At 39.5% G+C, this 15,074-nt stretch overlaps 2 protein-coding genes and 1 long non-coding RNA gene across 8 annotated transcripts in view; 1 reads left to right on the plus strand and 2 right to left on the minus strand.

Annotated features, from left to right (window-relative positions):
• LOC135106260 (ribosomal protein S6 kinase alpha-4-like) overlaps positions 1–15,074 on the plus strand; it is a 30,143-nt gene that overhangs the window by 8,067 nt on the left and 7,002 nt on the right. Inside the window, exons 1-4 of one of the 5 annotated variants that reach the window (XR_010271212.1) lie at positions 2,958–3,912; positions 6,505–6,582; positions 6,802–6,879; positions 7,643–8,212. Coding sequence is in view for 1 of the 5 variants with exons in the window: in XM_064015096.1 (XP_063871166.1) it covers positions 7,715–7,771 (57 nt within the window). In the remaining 4 variants the exon portion in view is untranslated. Of the gene's footprint in view, positions 1–2,957; positions 3,913–6,504; positions 6,583–6,801; positions 6,923–7,642; positions 8,213–8,649; positions 9,072–15,074 lie in introns of those variants that run through there. The other 4 variants (XR_010271214.1, XR_010271213.1, XR_010271211.1 and 1 more) reach the window with 4 other exon arrangements.
• LOC135106280 (uncharacterized) lies at positions 105–2,774 on the minus strand. 2 transcript variants are annotated; one of them, XR_010271229.1, is made up of 4 exons: positions 2,198–2,700; positions 1,842–2,046; positions 1,320–1,495; positions 105–545 (listed from the first exon to the last, which is right to left on the minus strand). It is a non-coding gene; the product is annotated as an uncharacterized LOC135106280 (long non-coding RNA). The 2 variants fall into 2 exon arrangements; XR_010271228.1 differs by having other exon boundaries at positions 1,842–2,774.
• LOC135106269 (translation initiation factor eIF2B subunit beta-like) lies at positions 9,756–14,234 on the minus strand. The gene is made up of 6 exons (XM_064015111.1): positions 13,986–14,234; positions 12,074–12,262; positions 11,839–11,995; positions 11,489–11,683; positions 10,970–11,145; positions 9,756–10,196 (listed from the first exon to the last, which is right to left on the minus strand). Exons 3-6 carry the CDS (start codon positions 11,926–11,928, stop codon positions 10,124–10,126), a joined length of 534 nt encoding a protein of 177 aa, XP_063871181.1. The 5' UTR covers positions 11,929–11,995; positions 12,074–12,262; positions 13,986–14,234; the 3' UTR covers positions 9,756–10,123.

Genomic DNA, 15,074 nt, shown 5'->3' on the forward strand with positions numbered 1-15,074 from the left:
AAAGGCATTTAGCTCAGTGTTAGTGCAACAACCACACAGTACTGAATGTAGGGTTTCCTGTTTCATTAGAGATTTCTCTGCAGTGGTGTTTTCAATACAAGGAGTGTTTTCTATAGTTATTTTCTTTATTTTGAGGGCTTGCTATATCCTGCACAACTCTAAAAATACATCAAATTAACCTCCCACCAAAGCACAATACAGACACTTCCATTGGCTGTAACATTACTGCTAATACTGCAACATTCTTCCTGAGGGGAACCACACACATTAACAATAACACATGTTACAAAAAACTACACCAAACATATTAAGCTCAACATTTTTGTATAATAATTTTTATAAACATGAATGACCAAAAATGGTTCTAGGATAAAAGAGGAAAAAAATGACAGAACACTACAGCATAACAGTACAAATGGCAGGTGTGTCTCTTTTCTCTTATTCCTTATTTGCAAGGATTAAAGCTGTTACCTTAGAGATCACAAGAAGTGGGACGGTACAGTTCGCTAAGCTGCCGGTACACGTAGGATGGTGCAGTACCTCGACTGAAATAAAAGAGATTTAAATGGTCAGCAGCCATTATTTAAAGCTAAGTGAGTAGATGTGCAAGATAAACAGGGTACAGTAAAATCCCTCTTGTCCGGCATCAACGGGACCGCCGACGTGCCGGACACTTGAATAGAAGTGAAATTATGTCCACGATGACCACCCTACACTCACGCATCTTACCACAACAATGATGATCAGCTGATCTGATCAGCTGCTTAAGTGTAAGCACAACACACTTCCTTTTTTCTACAACTTTAGGCGTGATGAAGGCGTCGGGCGATAAACAGTGCACACGCGGGACTGAGTCACTGAGTAAACACAGTGCAGTGGGCTGCGGGTGGCGCGAAGCAGTGCGCTGTGGTGGCAAGGGGACGGAGTATGCCTCGCGTGGGAATTTTAATTGATTTTGTGAGCACACGTTGATTTTTTATTGATTTTAAGGCTCGGGGAAAAATGTGCCGGATACTTGAAGCTGCCGGATACTGGACTGCCGGATGAGAGGGATTTTACTGTATAATAAATTGAGTAAGTTGTTTATCTCACTCATAAGTAAAACATAAAGGCCTTTCATTTGATGCATTTAGGATCAGAAGTTTTACTGGGAGATGAAGTACAGTGCTAAATAACAGTTTGTGCATAAAGCTGACAAATACTGATGTCTCCTGAGGTCAGCCCAGGCCCAACAAGGAAAGCAAATGAAAAAAATGAAATGAACCCCCAACATCACACCTTGAAAGGACCACACAGTCATATGAACAACACAAACTCACTTGTTAGTTATCAAACTGGTGACATTTTCTGGAGGAACGTAATCTAGCTGAGTCAGCGCAGTATTTACAGACGGCCAAAACTTTGTTCCCTCTGGGATAATAGAAGTGGTGGTTTGGTGGCTTATTTCTTCACAGCCCATCAAGCTAAATTTGTATGTGGGAGTGCACACATACAGCTGAAAATGAAGATTTGTGACAATAAGCAAAATGCACAATTCATGCCATGATTTTCAATATTATATAGGTACTGATCTGATAGTATCTAGCTCCACATGAGACAACAACAGGTTGAGGTTTGAGAAAGGACCATCCAACACTCAACACGAGGAATGTATATCCACCTACATGAAATAAACATGTGGAAAAGGAATGTATCAAAAACTGGAATCAAGAATTTCTGTGAGAATAAAATGGTATGTACTTTTGTGATACCTTCCCTGTTCAATTTGCAACAGTAAATATGTTTCAAATACTGCCCCACTGAAAGAGGTATCAGGATAATGACTAACAAATAAAACTTACAGGAACAGAATAAAACTTTGGTGGTGAGGCAAGAGAGGCTGCACCAACAAAGGTCTCAATGCCTCCGTTGGTCACCACCGTCTCGGTGCCAACGATGACCTTTGATGACCTTGTTGACACGTGACATGATGGGGAACACTGCAGAGTCTTGAATTAATGTTGTCTCAATTCCAGCAGTACATAAAGCTTTTGCCACTGGGTGACCCTGCACAAGTAAAAGATGTATTGAGAACATAAGAACGTAATAAAATAAAGGAAGCTGCAAGAAGCCATCACCCCTACATGTGGCAGTCCCTGTGTTATGTATTGTGCACATCAGACACGATGACGTGAAAGAGACGCATAAAACACCTTACATCATATTTAGGGGCACGTTCGGCAACAATAACGTGGAATTTCCTTTGTGTGGCTGCCTTGGTCAGGAAGGCCAAGACCAGTGGACACATTGCACACGTCACAATGACCTCATCATTGTGAATCTTGCTTACACCTTGGGCAGCTATCAATTCTTGGCTGAAATAAAAGGAATCAATATAATACTGGTAACAAACAACGTCAATGTCCCAAATGTCAGTGTAATCTTTACTCTACCTTTGTTCAACCTCAGCTTTCTGTTCACCAATGGCCTCAAGTACTCTGTCCTTCAGCTCTGGAATAACCTCCGTGCATTTTGGGAGATCTCCACATGCAGGGTGAGTCTACTAGCATGGACTGTGAGAGGCTTGGGTACTCCACACCTTGCTTCTCTCCACGTGGTGTGTTGTGTTCATAAATTACTATCTGCGTGAAGAAGAAAAATAACTTAAATAAATAAATGAGATACACACACACACACACACACACACACACACGAGGACAGACAGGCAAAATACGGAGAGAGAGAGAGAGAGAGAGAGAGAGAGAGAGAGAGAGAGAGAGAGAGAGAGGCTGTACTTAAGCAATTATATCTTTCCACACACACACACACACACACACACACACGCACACGCACACGAACGTTTCCCTAAGGGCGTTACATCAATAAAAGGTGTTTTTTTTTTTTTATGGGATACTTATGTGAATTGAAATACGCCTAAATGTTTACGTTCGTGAGAGAAAACGGTCAGTTTTTTTTATTTTTATGGGATACTTATGTGAATTGAAATACGCCTAAATGTTTACGTTCTTGAGAGAAAACGGAGGTCAGTTTTTTATTTTTATGGGATACTTATGTGAATTGAAATACGCTCAGTTATTTGTACATCACTGCTTCACAGACATCTCCAGCACGTGTTCCCTTTGAGTAGCACCAAACCCACCAACACCCACACATTGGTAAGCCTTCTAAGCACATACTAGTTTACATTGGCGCAGATATATTAAAAAGATTAATCACAAAAGACTAATTAAAAACATATATTCAGTACATGCAGGTGGGCTCTCCTTGACACACAGAGAAAGGCTGGTAATTCTCTGTTGATCATTAGCTACAGTATGGAAGCCTCTGTTATACTTCGATATCTCTGTGAAGTATTGTTGTTTTTTAACGTCAAATGGTAAATATTTAATAACGATAAGGTAAGATATAACAGTATTAAGCCAAGCCTTTAATTCACACAAGCTTTTCAATGATTGCACATTACGCCACACAAGGGACGAGACATTGCAGTGTAAGCCACGACCAGTTTGAATTTGGCGCTTCAATCAGTAAACGTCTACATACTTTGACAATTACAGTGATAATGGCCTGAGATTTATTTTTACACGCTTATAATTCTTTATATTTAATTTTCTATTAGTTTAGTATAATATAAAAGAAGTTGGTGGTTGTTATTGAAAGGTAAAAGTGTGTTGTGGATAGGTTTGTGTCCGTACTGTGCAGAGCAGGCCAAGGGAGGACAACACAGCACCAGACGTGACACAGAAAGGCACTGTGTTCAAAGGGTGCCATAAACTGTGGCTTTATTTAATGTATTTTGCCAGAACAAGACAGTGACAGGGCCGTGGGTGCCTGCGTGTGCTGGTGCAAGCTTGGTGCCTTCCGGGAGGTGCCTACAGGGAGGTGCCTACAGGGCCACCAAGGCTAATATTGGTAAGAAACCCGCCCACCCCTTGTCCAGCCAGCTAATTTGCACAGTCTGATGTAACAGGCGGTGACTGTGATAGTGTTGTTACCTGTCACCCACAACAACAACAACAACAACAACAACAACACAGGGCTGTCAGGTTTATTGTTAAGCCTGGTATTTCATGTTTTTGCACCTCGTTAGCAATATATTGATGTGACGCAGCATTCCACGGTGCCACAAGCGCTCCAAGCCTCCACCACAAAACTCTTACTAATTAACCATGACAGGAATTAGAAAAACGTAAAAAAAATCCACTTGCCTTATGTTATCAGCTGAGGTGGAGGCAGCCTTCCCCATTTATCCGCCAATATCTGCTTTATTTGTCACTTATTGTAAGCCTAACACGTCACTAAGTGGAGCCACATGACAAGGCTTTCATATCCGCTAGCTAGATATATCCGCCATTGCCTCATTTAGTTACGATGGAAGAATAACAGGCAAAATAGCGGCCGTCCTCTCCACTGGCAAGGGCCGCCATGATGCCTGGCTACCTGTTTGAATCTGTGGGTTCCAATATTTTTTGGGTATTTTTCTTAACTTCTTTATTTTGGTAGTATAGCATGTTTTTATGGTTTAGAAAAATAATTATTTGCTTTAGAAGTGTTTTCGCTGCTTGTGTTGATTTGTGTCCAATTTTGTGTTGATTGACGAAAATGTGGGGTGTTTTTTTGACGCTATTTTGACAAACTTGGTTTTTTATTTCACGCTCTAATTACGTCTTTTGTATTTCTAAAAATTGCTTATGATTTTTAAATTGTTTTTTGGTTCCTGTTGAGAGGAATAAGTGGGTTTTAAAAATGGTTTATGGTCCTGTTAAAAGTTGTGATTATAACACTTTTTGTGTTATTGTGTCTCTATTTGAGCTTGTAACTAACTTTTTAATGCCTGAAAAAATAGTTTGTATGTTTTAAAGTGTTTTATCTTGTTGTTGAGTCAAAATAGGTGGACTTTCCAGTGGTTTTTAATCGTAATTAGGTTCCAACACTTGTTTTTTACACAATTTCGGTTTTATTTGTTTATTCTTGTTCCAGGTAACTTTTGATGGTGTAAGATGATAGTTCAGATTTTTTAAAAATTTTTACGTTCCTAAAAATTCAAATGCTGTGGAGTTTTCAATGATTTAAATGGTGCCGAATATTTCAACACTTTTTCCATATTTCATTTGGATATTTTTTAAATACTACTCAAGCTGGAGCTGTTATAATATTGTGGATATTTTTTAAAGTATTTGTCAAGTCAGAATATATAAGGCATTCCAGCCTAGCTCCATTTTTTCGAGGGGTCAATTTCGAAATGAAATCCGTTACGGTACGTAAATTAGCCGTGACGTCACATCCGCCATGATGGACCCGGGCCCTTGATCGGCTCCGCTGTCTCCTCGGTAATAATGATCGTATTTTGCAGTGTTTTCCTGGTGTTTCCACGTGTTTCTAAACTCAGACGTGTAGATAAGAGTAGAATGAGTAAGAAAATAAGAGAAATAGAGGAGGAAGAGGAAGGGAGAAGGAATAGAGGAGGTGGTAAAACAGAAAAATGATAAGAAAACAATATTTAGCTTAATTTTCCCTGCTGCCCTGTCTGTCTTGGTAGTATTTGTCTTCCCTGACAGTGCTTCCAGTGTATTTGGTGTGTTTAAGAGGTGTTGGAGTGTGTCTGGAGGTGTTTAGGGAGTGTTGCAGTGTGTCTGGAGGTGTTGAAAGGGTGTTGAAGTGTGTGTTTTAGGGATTTGGTGATGTTTGAGTCAATATTTAGCGTTCCTGGTGTGTTTTGGGGTGTCTTAGGCTTGTTTAGGAGTGCTTTAAGTGTGTTTTGGACTGTTTTCAATGTTTTGTGATGTTTCAAGTGTATTTTAGGATGTTATGGACGAGTTTGGGTGTGTTTTGTGTGGATACCGGGGAATTTTGGGTGCGTTTGTGGGTATTTTAGGTCAGTGTGGGTGTTTTGGGGTGTTTTATGTGTGTTTTGGGCCGTTTTCAGTGTTTTGGGATGTTTTAAGTGTGTTTTAGGATGTTATGGATGAGTTTGAGTGTGTTTTGGGTAGGTACGGTGTGTTTTCGATGCGTTTAAAGTCAATTGGGTGAGTTTTGGAGTATTTTAAGTGTGTTTGGGGATATTTTGGTGCACTTTCGATGTGTTTAGGGTGTTTTTTGTGCGTTTAGGAGTGTTTAAGGTGTTTTAAGGTGTTTTAGTATGATTGGATTGGTTTTGAGGTGTTTTGGTTATGTTAAAGGCATGTTGCAGATAAGTACTGGGTCTTTGAGGGTAGAAGTGGTGTGCTGGAGGTAAAATAAAAGGTTCTGGAGTGTTTTAGGGGGGACTGTGATAGTAGAAGCGTGTCAGGGGTGTTATAGCGTGTGTTGTGATGTATGAAGCTTCTAGATGCATGTGGGGGCGATGTCTGGGTCTGTACGAGGTGTTGTGGTGTTGGAGTCCTAGCAGGGGAGGGTACTGGAGGTTGTAGTGATGGGTAGAGGGTAAAAACAGAGGTACACTTTAGGTTAGGTAAGGTTAAGCGTTCATTGGTGTTGATTCAGTAATACAATCTTTTTTTTCAGATACAAATGTAGAGGGACGAAATAGAGAAGCAGGAAGACCACCACCACCACCACCACCACCAGCAGTGTGGAAGAAAGGTTAGACAAGCGAAGAAAGTTGGAAAATTAATAATTAAACGCTTGCTGTCTTTTATTATCTTGAGTATAAAATGGTTATATGACAATCTCTCTCTCTCTCTCTCTCTCTCTCTCTCTCTCTCTCTCTCTCTCTCTCTCTCTCTCAGTATTAGTAACCCTGTTGACAGAAGTGACATCCGCGTCTTCTTAGATGTAAACAAAGCGGTACTTTCCTTCCAGCTGGTGATAAAACTCTCTCTCGCTCTCCCTCACTCTCCCACGCCACGGAAGCAGTGGAATAAAGCACAGGAGGAGGAAGTGAGAGGATAATGAAGTTTGGAAGTTTGTGATACGTAAGAAGGTTTTATGTTGTGAGAGGAATATAGTGCTGTCTGTCTGTCTGTGTGTGTGTGTGTGTGTAAAGAAGAAAATGCTATATTATATCTACGTGTTTAAAAGTTTCTGTGAGGGAATGTGTGTGTGTGTGTGTGTGTGTGTGTGTGTGTGTGTGTGTGTGTGTGTGTGAAGGAAGAAAGGGGTGGTGTTTACGGGTCTGTGATGAAAAAACGTGTGCTTTGTTTTGTAACCTTCAGAAAAAAATATTAAGAAAGTTTTTACAGTGGGAAAATTTTGGTGGTGAGAGAGAAAATGACTAAAATATTACCTCAAATTTAACCTAACGTGGTTGAGCTTCTCACTCCTCAGCTGCCACTAAGCAAACCAAGCCTAACCCAAAGAAGCCTACCCTAACTTCTGTCTGGTGCTTCCTCCTCCCCAAGACTGGCTATCTCGTTTCTTAATCCCAAGCTGGCCTAACCAAACTTTATCTAACGTAATCTAACCTAACCTAACCTAGCCAAACCTTACCTAAGCAAGCCTAACCTAGCCAAGCCTTACCTAACCTAACCTAACCTAGCCTAACCTAACCTAACCTAATCTACATCCTTTTCCCACGGCCCCACTTAACCAAACCTAACGTAACTTTCAGAGCAATTGTATATGTATATGTATGAATGTATGTATGTATTTATATGAGTGTGTGTACTCTTCCAAAGATAGTATTGTTACATTATTATTTCAGGGCTACTCCTACGTTGCTCCATCAATTCTCTTCACTGACAGTGTCATCAGCGACAGCAGCAGCCTTTTCAAGATGTCACCAGACAGAAGACCTTCCACAACCAACCTATTATTGGCTTGTAGCTTTAAGGTTAGTACCCACTTTCTATTCTGCTGTTGCTGATTTACTTGCTAATTTTAATTCTTCACTATTAACTCTTTGACTGCTGCTGCTGCTGTTTGCTACATCTTTCCTTAACCACTAATCACTTTGAGACATTTTTACTTGTTCTACAGCCATCTCTAATCTTTAAACTGGGTACAAATTGCAAAATCCATTCTTTTTAATCCCCTTCTTTCACGTAGATGATTATTATAAAGATTTCATGCATTACTTCTGGTGCTGTAAATTGGTTTGTATCAGTGAAAGCATTAAAACATACTTGAATTTTTGGTGAATTGTCTCAGCGTGATTTTGACAGTAAAGGTAAATAAATTGTCATAGTAGTAGCAGTAGTAATAATATAAGTATGCATGGCTGATGTCTTCCCCTGTGAGGGATAGATTCAGATTCAGATTCAGATTCTTTATTCCACGAAAGTGGTTATTAAGTACATTATATTTCACATAGCTTTACATAAATATGGAGGTCATAAAACTAAACTGTAGATTGAAATATCTTAGTATACTACTAAATGATTAAATTGCAGAATGTTGTCATCAAAAAATATTAAGTGTATAAAATAATCATGGTAACTAAAATAGTATTTCTACACTAAAGTGCAATGTCTACCTCTAAGTAAAATAAAATACATGAATGTCCTTAAAATTATGTTTAAATGATAATAAGACCATAAAATGCTGGATAAAATATGGGTGTAAAGCTTCATCACTGTGCGTTTTCTAACATATGTCTAAAATATTTATATAATATTTGCAGATTGGAAATGTTTCCTGAGGTTAGTCTTATTTTCTTTTCCTTGCATTTAATCATTGTATGCCTGTATCTAATTCATGTTGGTTTCACAGGCACACACCTACATTGTGATGAAGCTCCTTGGAGGTGGAGAGCTGGCTGCTTCAGAGGATCAGGAAACACGAGAGGTTCACAGAGGCTCGCCTCGGGCTTCGGTCGTCGTGAGGAACCTGGTGTCAGCAGTTCACTATGTGCACAGGAAAGGCATCAGTGTTCACGGAGACCTAAAGCCAGACAGGGGTGAAGAGTTAGGAGAGGGAGAAGAAATATGTTGGGAATTAATGGAATGGGAGGGAATAAAAATAGAAAAGTGGTTGGTGTTGAGGATAGACAGAAAAGAAAAGAAAGGAAGGGTGAAAAAAAGGAAGTTTTTTTTGCATTGATTTTCCATCTGCTTATTTTAAAGAATTTATTGCATGGAATATTATTGATCTCCATCATTTGTATGGCCTTTATAATAAAAAGTATGAATTTATTCCATTCAGATATTATCCTTCTCCGAGGCCATTCTAATCTAATTATCTTTTCACGGAATCTCTTGTTCAAGGATTCTTCTGAAGATTCAGTTATTAAGATTGTGGATTTTGGGTTTGCACATTTGATGCCTGACAAGGAAAAGGATGGCAGCACGAAGACACCGTGCTTCACTGTTCACTATGCAGCGCCTCTGTTACATCCTGTTATTCACAGGTACAGGTTATAAAGTGGGTGTTGTTGTGCCCTGCAACCAGAGATGTGGCCATTTCCTGTATGTGTTCCACCATGGCATTCACCAGCAGTACCACACCATAGAGTGTTGTTTCTTCCTTACACAGACCACCTAAACAACATTCACAAGCTTAAACATTAGCAGTGAGTGCTTCTTTCTGTTTAAGTCCTGTTTGTTACTCCTCAAAACCTTCAAACAGTGCCAAAAGCCTCATATCTTCATGGTACCGCTTGAACATTCATGCACTGGTTGAGTGTCTTGTGTGTAATTTTATGATGAAAGGTTTTTAATGCAGGGACAGTTGTTTATAGGGAATTTTACATTATTTTTAGTGTACAACCATCCAAAAGGCATTTAGCTCAGTGTTAGTGCAACAACCACACAGTACTGAATGTAGGGTTTCCTGTTTCATTAGAGATTTCTCTGCAGTGGTGTTTTCAATACAAGGAGTGTTTTCTATAGTTATTTTCTTTATTTTGAGGGCTTGCTATATCCTGCACAACTCTAAAAATACATCAAATTAACCTCCCACCAAAGCACAATACAGACACTTCCATTGGCTGTAACATTACTGCTAATACTGCAACATTCTTCCTGAGGGGAACCACACACATTAACAATAACACATGTAACAAAAAACTACACCAAACATATTAAGCTCAACATTTTTGTATAATAATTTTTATAAACATGAATGACCAAAAATGGTTCTAGGATAAAAGAGGAAAAAAATGACAGAACACTACAGCATAACAGTACAAATGGCAGGTGTGTCTCTTTTCTCTTATTCCTTATTTGCAAGGATTAAAGCTGTTACCTTAGAGATCACAAGAAGTGGGACGGTACAGTTCGCTAAGCTGCCGGTACACGTAGGATGGTGCAGTACCTCGACTGAAATAAAAGAGATTTAAATGGTCAGCAGCCATTATTTAAAGCTAAGTGAGTAGATGTGCAAGATAAACAGGGTACAGTAAAATCCCTCTTGTCCGGCATCAACGGGACCGCCGACGTGCCGGACACTTGAATAGAAGTGAAATTATGTCCACGATGACCACCCTACACTCACGCATCTTACCACAACAATGATGATCAGCTGATCTGATCAGCTGCTTAAGTGTAAGCACAACACACTTCCCTTTTTCTACAACTTTAGGCGTGATGAAGGCGTCGGGCGATAAACAGTGCACACGCGGGACTGAGTCACTGAGTAAACACAGTGCAGTGGGCTGCGGGTGGCGCGAAGCAGTGCGCTGTGGTGGCAAGGGGACGGAGTATGCCTCGCGTGGGAATTTTAATTGATTTTGTGAGCACACGTTGATTTTTTATTGATTTTAAGGCTCGGGGAAAAATGTGCCGGATACTTGAAGCTGCCGGATACTGGAATGCCGGATGAGAGGGATTTTACTGTATAATAAATTGACTAAGTTGTTTATCTCACTCATAAGTAAAACATAAAGGCCTTTCATTTGATGCATTTAGGATCAGAAGTTTTACTGGGAGATGAAGTACAGTGCTAAATAACAGTTTGTGCATAAAGCTGACAAATACTGATGTCTCCTGAGGTCAGCCCAGGCCCAACAAGGAAAGCAAATAAAAAAATGAAATGAACCCCCAACATCACACCTTGAAAGGACCACACAGTCATATGAACAACACAAACTCACTTGTTAGTTATGAAACCAGTGACATTTTCTGGAGGAACGTAATCTAGCTGAGTCAGCGCAGTATTTACAGACGGCCAAAACTTTGTTCCCTCTGGGATAATAGAAGTGGTGGTTTGGTGGCTTATTTCTTCACAGCCCATCAAGCTAAATTTGTATGTGGGAGTGCACACATACAGCTGAAAATGAAGATTTGTGACAATAAGCAAAATGCACAATTCATGCCATGATTTTCAATATTATATAGGTACTGATCTGATAGTATCTAGCTCCACATGAGACAACAGGTTGAGGTTTGAGAAAGGACCATCCAACACTCAACACGAGGAATGTATATCCACCTACATGAAATAAACATGTGGAAAAGGAATGTATCAAAAACTGGAATCAAGAATTTCTGTGAGAATAAAATGGTATGTACTTTTGTGATACCTTCCCTGTTCAATTTGCAACAGTAAATATGTTTCAAATACTGCCCCACTGAAAGAGGTATCAGGATAATGACTAACAAATAAAACTTACTGGAACAGAATAAAACTTTGGTGGTGAGGCAAGAGAGGCTGCACCAACAAAGGTCTCAATGCCTCCGTTGGTCACCACCGTCTCGGTGCCAACGATGACCTTGTTGACACGTGACATGATGGGGAACACTGCAGAGTCTTGAATTAATGTTGTCTCAATTCCAGCAGTACATAAAGCTTTTGCCACTGGGTGACCCTGCACAAGTAAAAGATGTATTGAGAACATAAGAACATAATAAAATAAAGGAAGCTGCAAGAAGCCATCACCCCTACATGTGGCAGTCAGTCCCTGTGTTATGTATTGTGCACATCAGACACGATGACGTGAAAGAGACGCATAAAACACCTTACATCATATTTAGGGGCACGTTCGGCAACAATAACGTGAAATTTCCTTTGTGTGGCTGCCTTGGTCAGGAAGGCCAAGACCAGTGGACACATTGCACACGTCACAATGACCTCATCATTGTGAATCTTGCTTACACCTTGGGCAGCTATCAATTCTTGGCTGAAATAAAAGGAATCAATATAATACTGGTAACAAACAACGTCAATGTCCCAAATGTCAGTGTAATCTTTACTCTACCTTTGTTCAACCTCAGCTTTCTGTTCACCAATGGCCTCTAGTACTCTGTCCTGCAGCTCTGGAATAACCTCCGTGCATTTTGGGAGATCTCCACATGCAGGGTGAGTCTACTAGCATGGACTGTGAGAGGCTTGGGTACTCCACACCTTGCTTCTCTCCACGTGGTGTGTTGTGTTCATCAATTACTATCTGCGTGAAGAAGAAAAATAACTTAAATAAATAAATGAGATACACACACACACACACACACACGAGGACAGACAGGCAAAATACGGAGAGAGAGAGAGAGAGAGAGAGAGAGAGAGAGAGAGAGAGAGAGAGAGAGGCTGTACTTAAGCAATTATATCTTTACACACACACACACACACACACACACACACACACACACACACACACACGCACACGAACGTTTCCCTAAGGGCGTTACATCACTGTGTGTGTGTGTTCTATATCTCTAGGGCGGAATCTTTCAAGAGAGAGAGAGAGAGAGAGATGAGGAAACAAGGAAGAGAATGAAAAATAAATAAAAAAGCAAGAATAATGATGATAACAACAACAATAAAAGGTCAGTTTTTTTTTTTTATGGGATACTTATGTGAATTGAAATACGCCTAAATGTTTACGTTCGTGAGATAAAACGGAGGTCAGTTTTTTTTTTATTTTTATGGGATACTTATGTGAATTGAAATACGCCTAAATGTTTACGTTCTTGAGAGAAAACGGAGGTCAGTTTTTTATTTTTATGGGGTACTTATGTGAATTGAAATACGCTCAGTTATTTGTACATCACTGCTTCACAGACATCTCCAGCACGTGTTCCCTTTGAGTAGCACCAAACCCACCAACACCCACACATTGGTAAGCCTTCTAAGCACATACTAGTTTACATTGGCGCAGATATATTAAAAAGATTAATCACAAAAGACTAATTAAAAACATATATTCAGTACATGCAGGTGGGCTCTCCTTGACACACAGAGAAAGGCTGGTAATTCTCTGTTGATCATTAGCTACAGTATGGAAGCCTCTGTTATACTTCGATATTTCTGTGAAGTATTGTTGTTTTTTAACGTCAAATGGTAAATATTTAATAATGATAAGGTAAGATATAACAGTATTAAGCCAAGCCTTTAATTCACACAAGCTTTTCAATCATTGCACATTACGCCACACAAGGGACGAGACATTGCAGTGTAAGCAACGACCAGTTTGAATTTGGCGCTTCAATCAGTAAACGTCTACATACTTTGACAATTACAGTGATAATGGCCTGAGATTTATTTTTACACGCTTATAATTCTTTATATTTAATTTTCTATTAGTTTAGTTTAATATAAAAGAAGTTGGTGGTTGTTATTGAAAGGTAAAAGTGTGTTGTGGATAGGTTTGTGTCCGTACTGTGCAGAGCAGGCCAAGGGAGGACAACACAGCACCAGACGTGACACAGAAAGGCACTGTGTTCAAAGGGTGCCATAAACTGTGGCTTTATTTAATGTATTTTGGCAGAACAAGACAGTGACAGGGCCGTGGGTGCCTGCGTGTGCTGGTGCAAGCTTGGTGCCTGCCTGGAGGTGCCTACAGGGAGGTGCCTACAGGGCCACCAAGGCTAATATTGGTAAGAAACCTTCCCACCACTTGTCCAGCCAGCTAATTTGCACAGTCTGATGTAACAGGCGGTGACTGTGATAGTGTTGTTACCTGTCACCCACAACAACAACAACAACAACAACAACAACACAGGGCTGTCAGGTTTATTGTTAAGCCTGGTATTTCATGTTTTTGCACCTCGTTAGCAATATATTGATGTGACGCAGCATTCCACGGTGCCACAAGCGCTCCAAGCCTCCACCACAAAACTCTTACTAATTAACCATGACAGGAATTATAAAAACGTAAAAAAAAATCCACTTGCCTTATGTTATCAGCTGAGGTGGAGGCAGCCTTCCCCATTTATCCGCCAATATCTGCTTTATTTGTCACTTATTGTAAGCCTAACACGTCACTAAGTGGAGCCACATGACAAGGCTTTCATATCCGCTAGCTAGATATATCCGCCATTGCCTCATTTAGTTACGATGGAAGAATAACAGGCAAAATAGCGGCCGTCCTCTCCACTGGCAAGGGCCGCCATGATGCCTGGCTACCTGTTTGAATCTGTGGGTTCCAATATTTTTTGGGTATTTTTCTTAACTTCTTTATTTTGGTAGTATAGCATGTTTTTATGGTTTAGAAAAATAATTATTTGCTTTAGAAGTGTTTTCGTGGCTTGTGTTGACTTGTGTCCAATTTTGTGTTGATTGACGAAAATGTGGGGTGTTTTTTTGACGCTATTTTGACAAACTTGGTTTTTTATTTCACGCTCTAATTACGTCTTTTGTATTTCTAAAAATTGCTTATGATTTTTAAATTGTTTTTTGGTTCCTGTTGAGAGGAATAAGTGGGTTTTAAAAATGGTTTATGGTCCTGTTAAAAGTTGTGATTATAACACTTTTTGTGTTATTGTGTCTCTATTTCAGCTTGTAACTAACTTTTTAATGCCTGAAAAAATAGTTTGTATGTTTTAAAGTGTTTTATCTTGTTGTTGAGTCAAAATAGGTGGACTTTCCAGTGGTTTTTAATCGTAATTAGGTTCCAACACTTGTTTTTTACACAATTTCGGTTTTATTTGTTTATTCTTGTTCCAGGTAACTTTTGATGGTGTAAGATGATAGTTCAGATTTTTTTAAATTTTTTACGTTCCTAAAAATTCAAATGCTGTGGAGTTTTCAATGATTTAAATGGTGCCGAATATTTCAACACTTTTTCCATATTTCATTTGGATATTTTTTAAATACTACTCAAGCTGGAGCTGTTATAATATTGTGGATATTTTTTAAAGTATTTGTCAAGTCAGAATATATAAGGCATTCCAGCCTAGCTCCATTTTTTCGAGGGGTCAATTTCGAAATGAAATCCGTTACGGTACGTAAATTAGCCGTGACGTCACATCCGCCATGATGGA

The sequence above is a fragment of the Scylla paramamosain genome, chromosome 13, assembly GCF_035594125.1.
Source record: "Scylla paramamosain isolate STU-SP2022 chromosome 13, ASM3559412v1, whole genome shotgun sequence".
Lineage (NCBI taxonomy): Eukaryota > Metazoa > Arthropoda > Malacostraca > Decapoda > Portunidae > Scylla > Scylla paramamosain.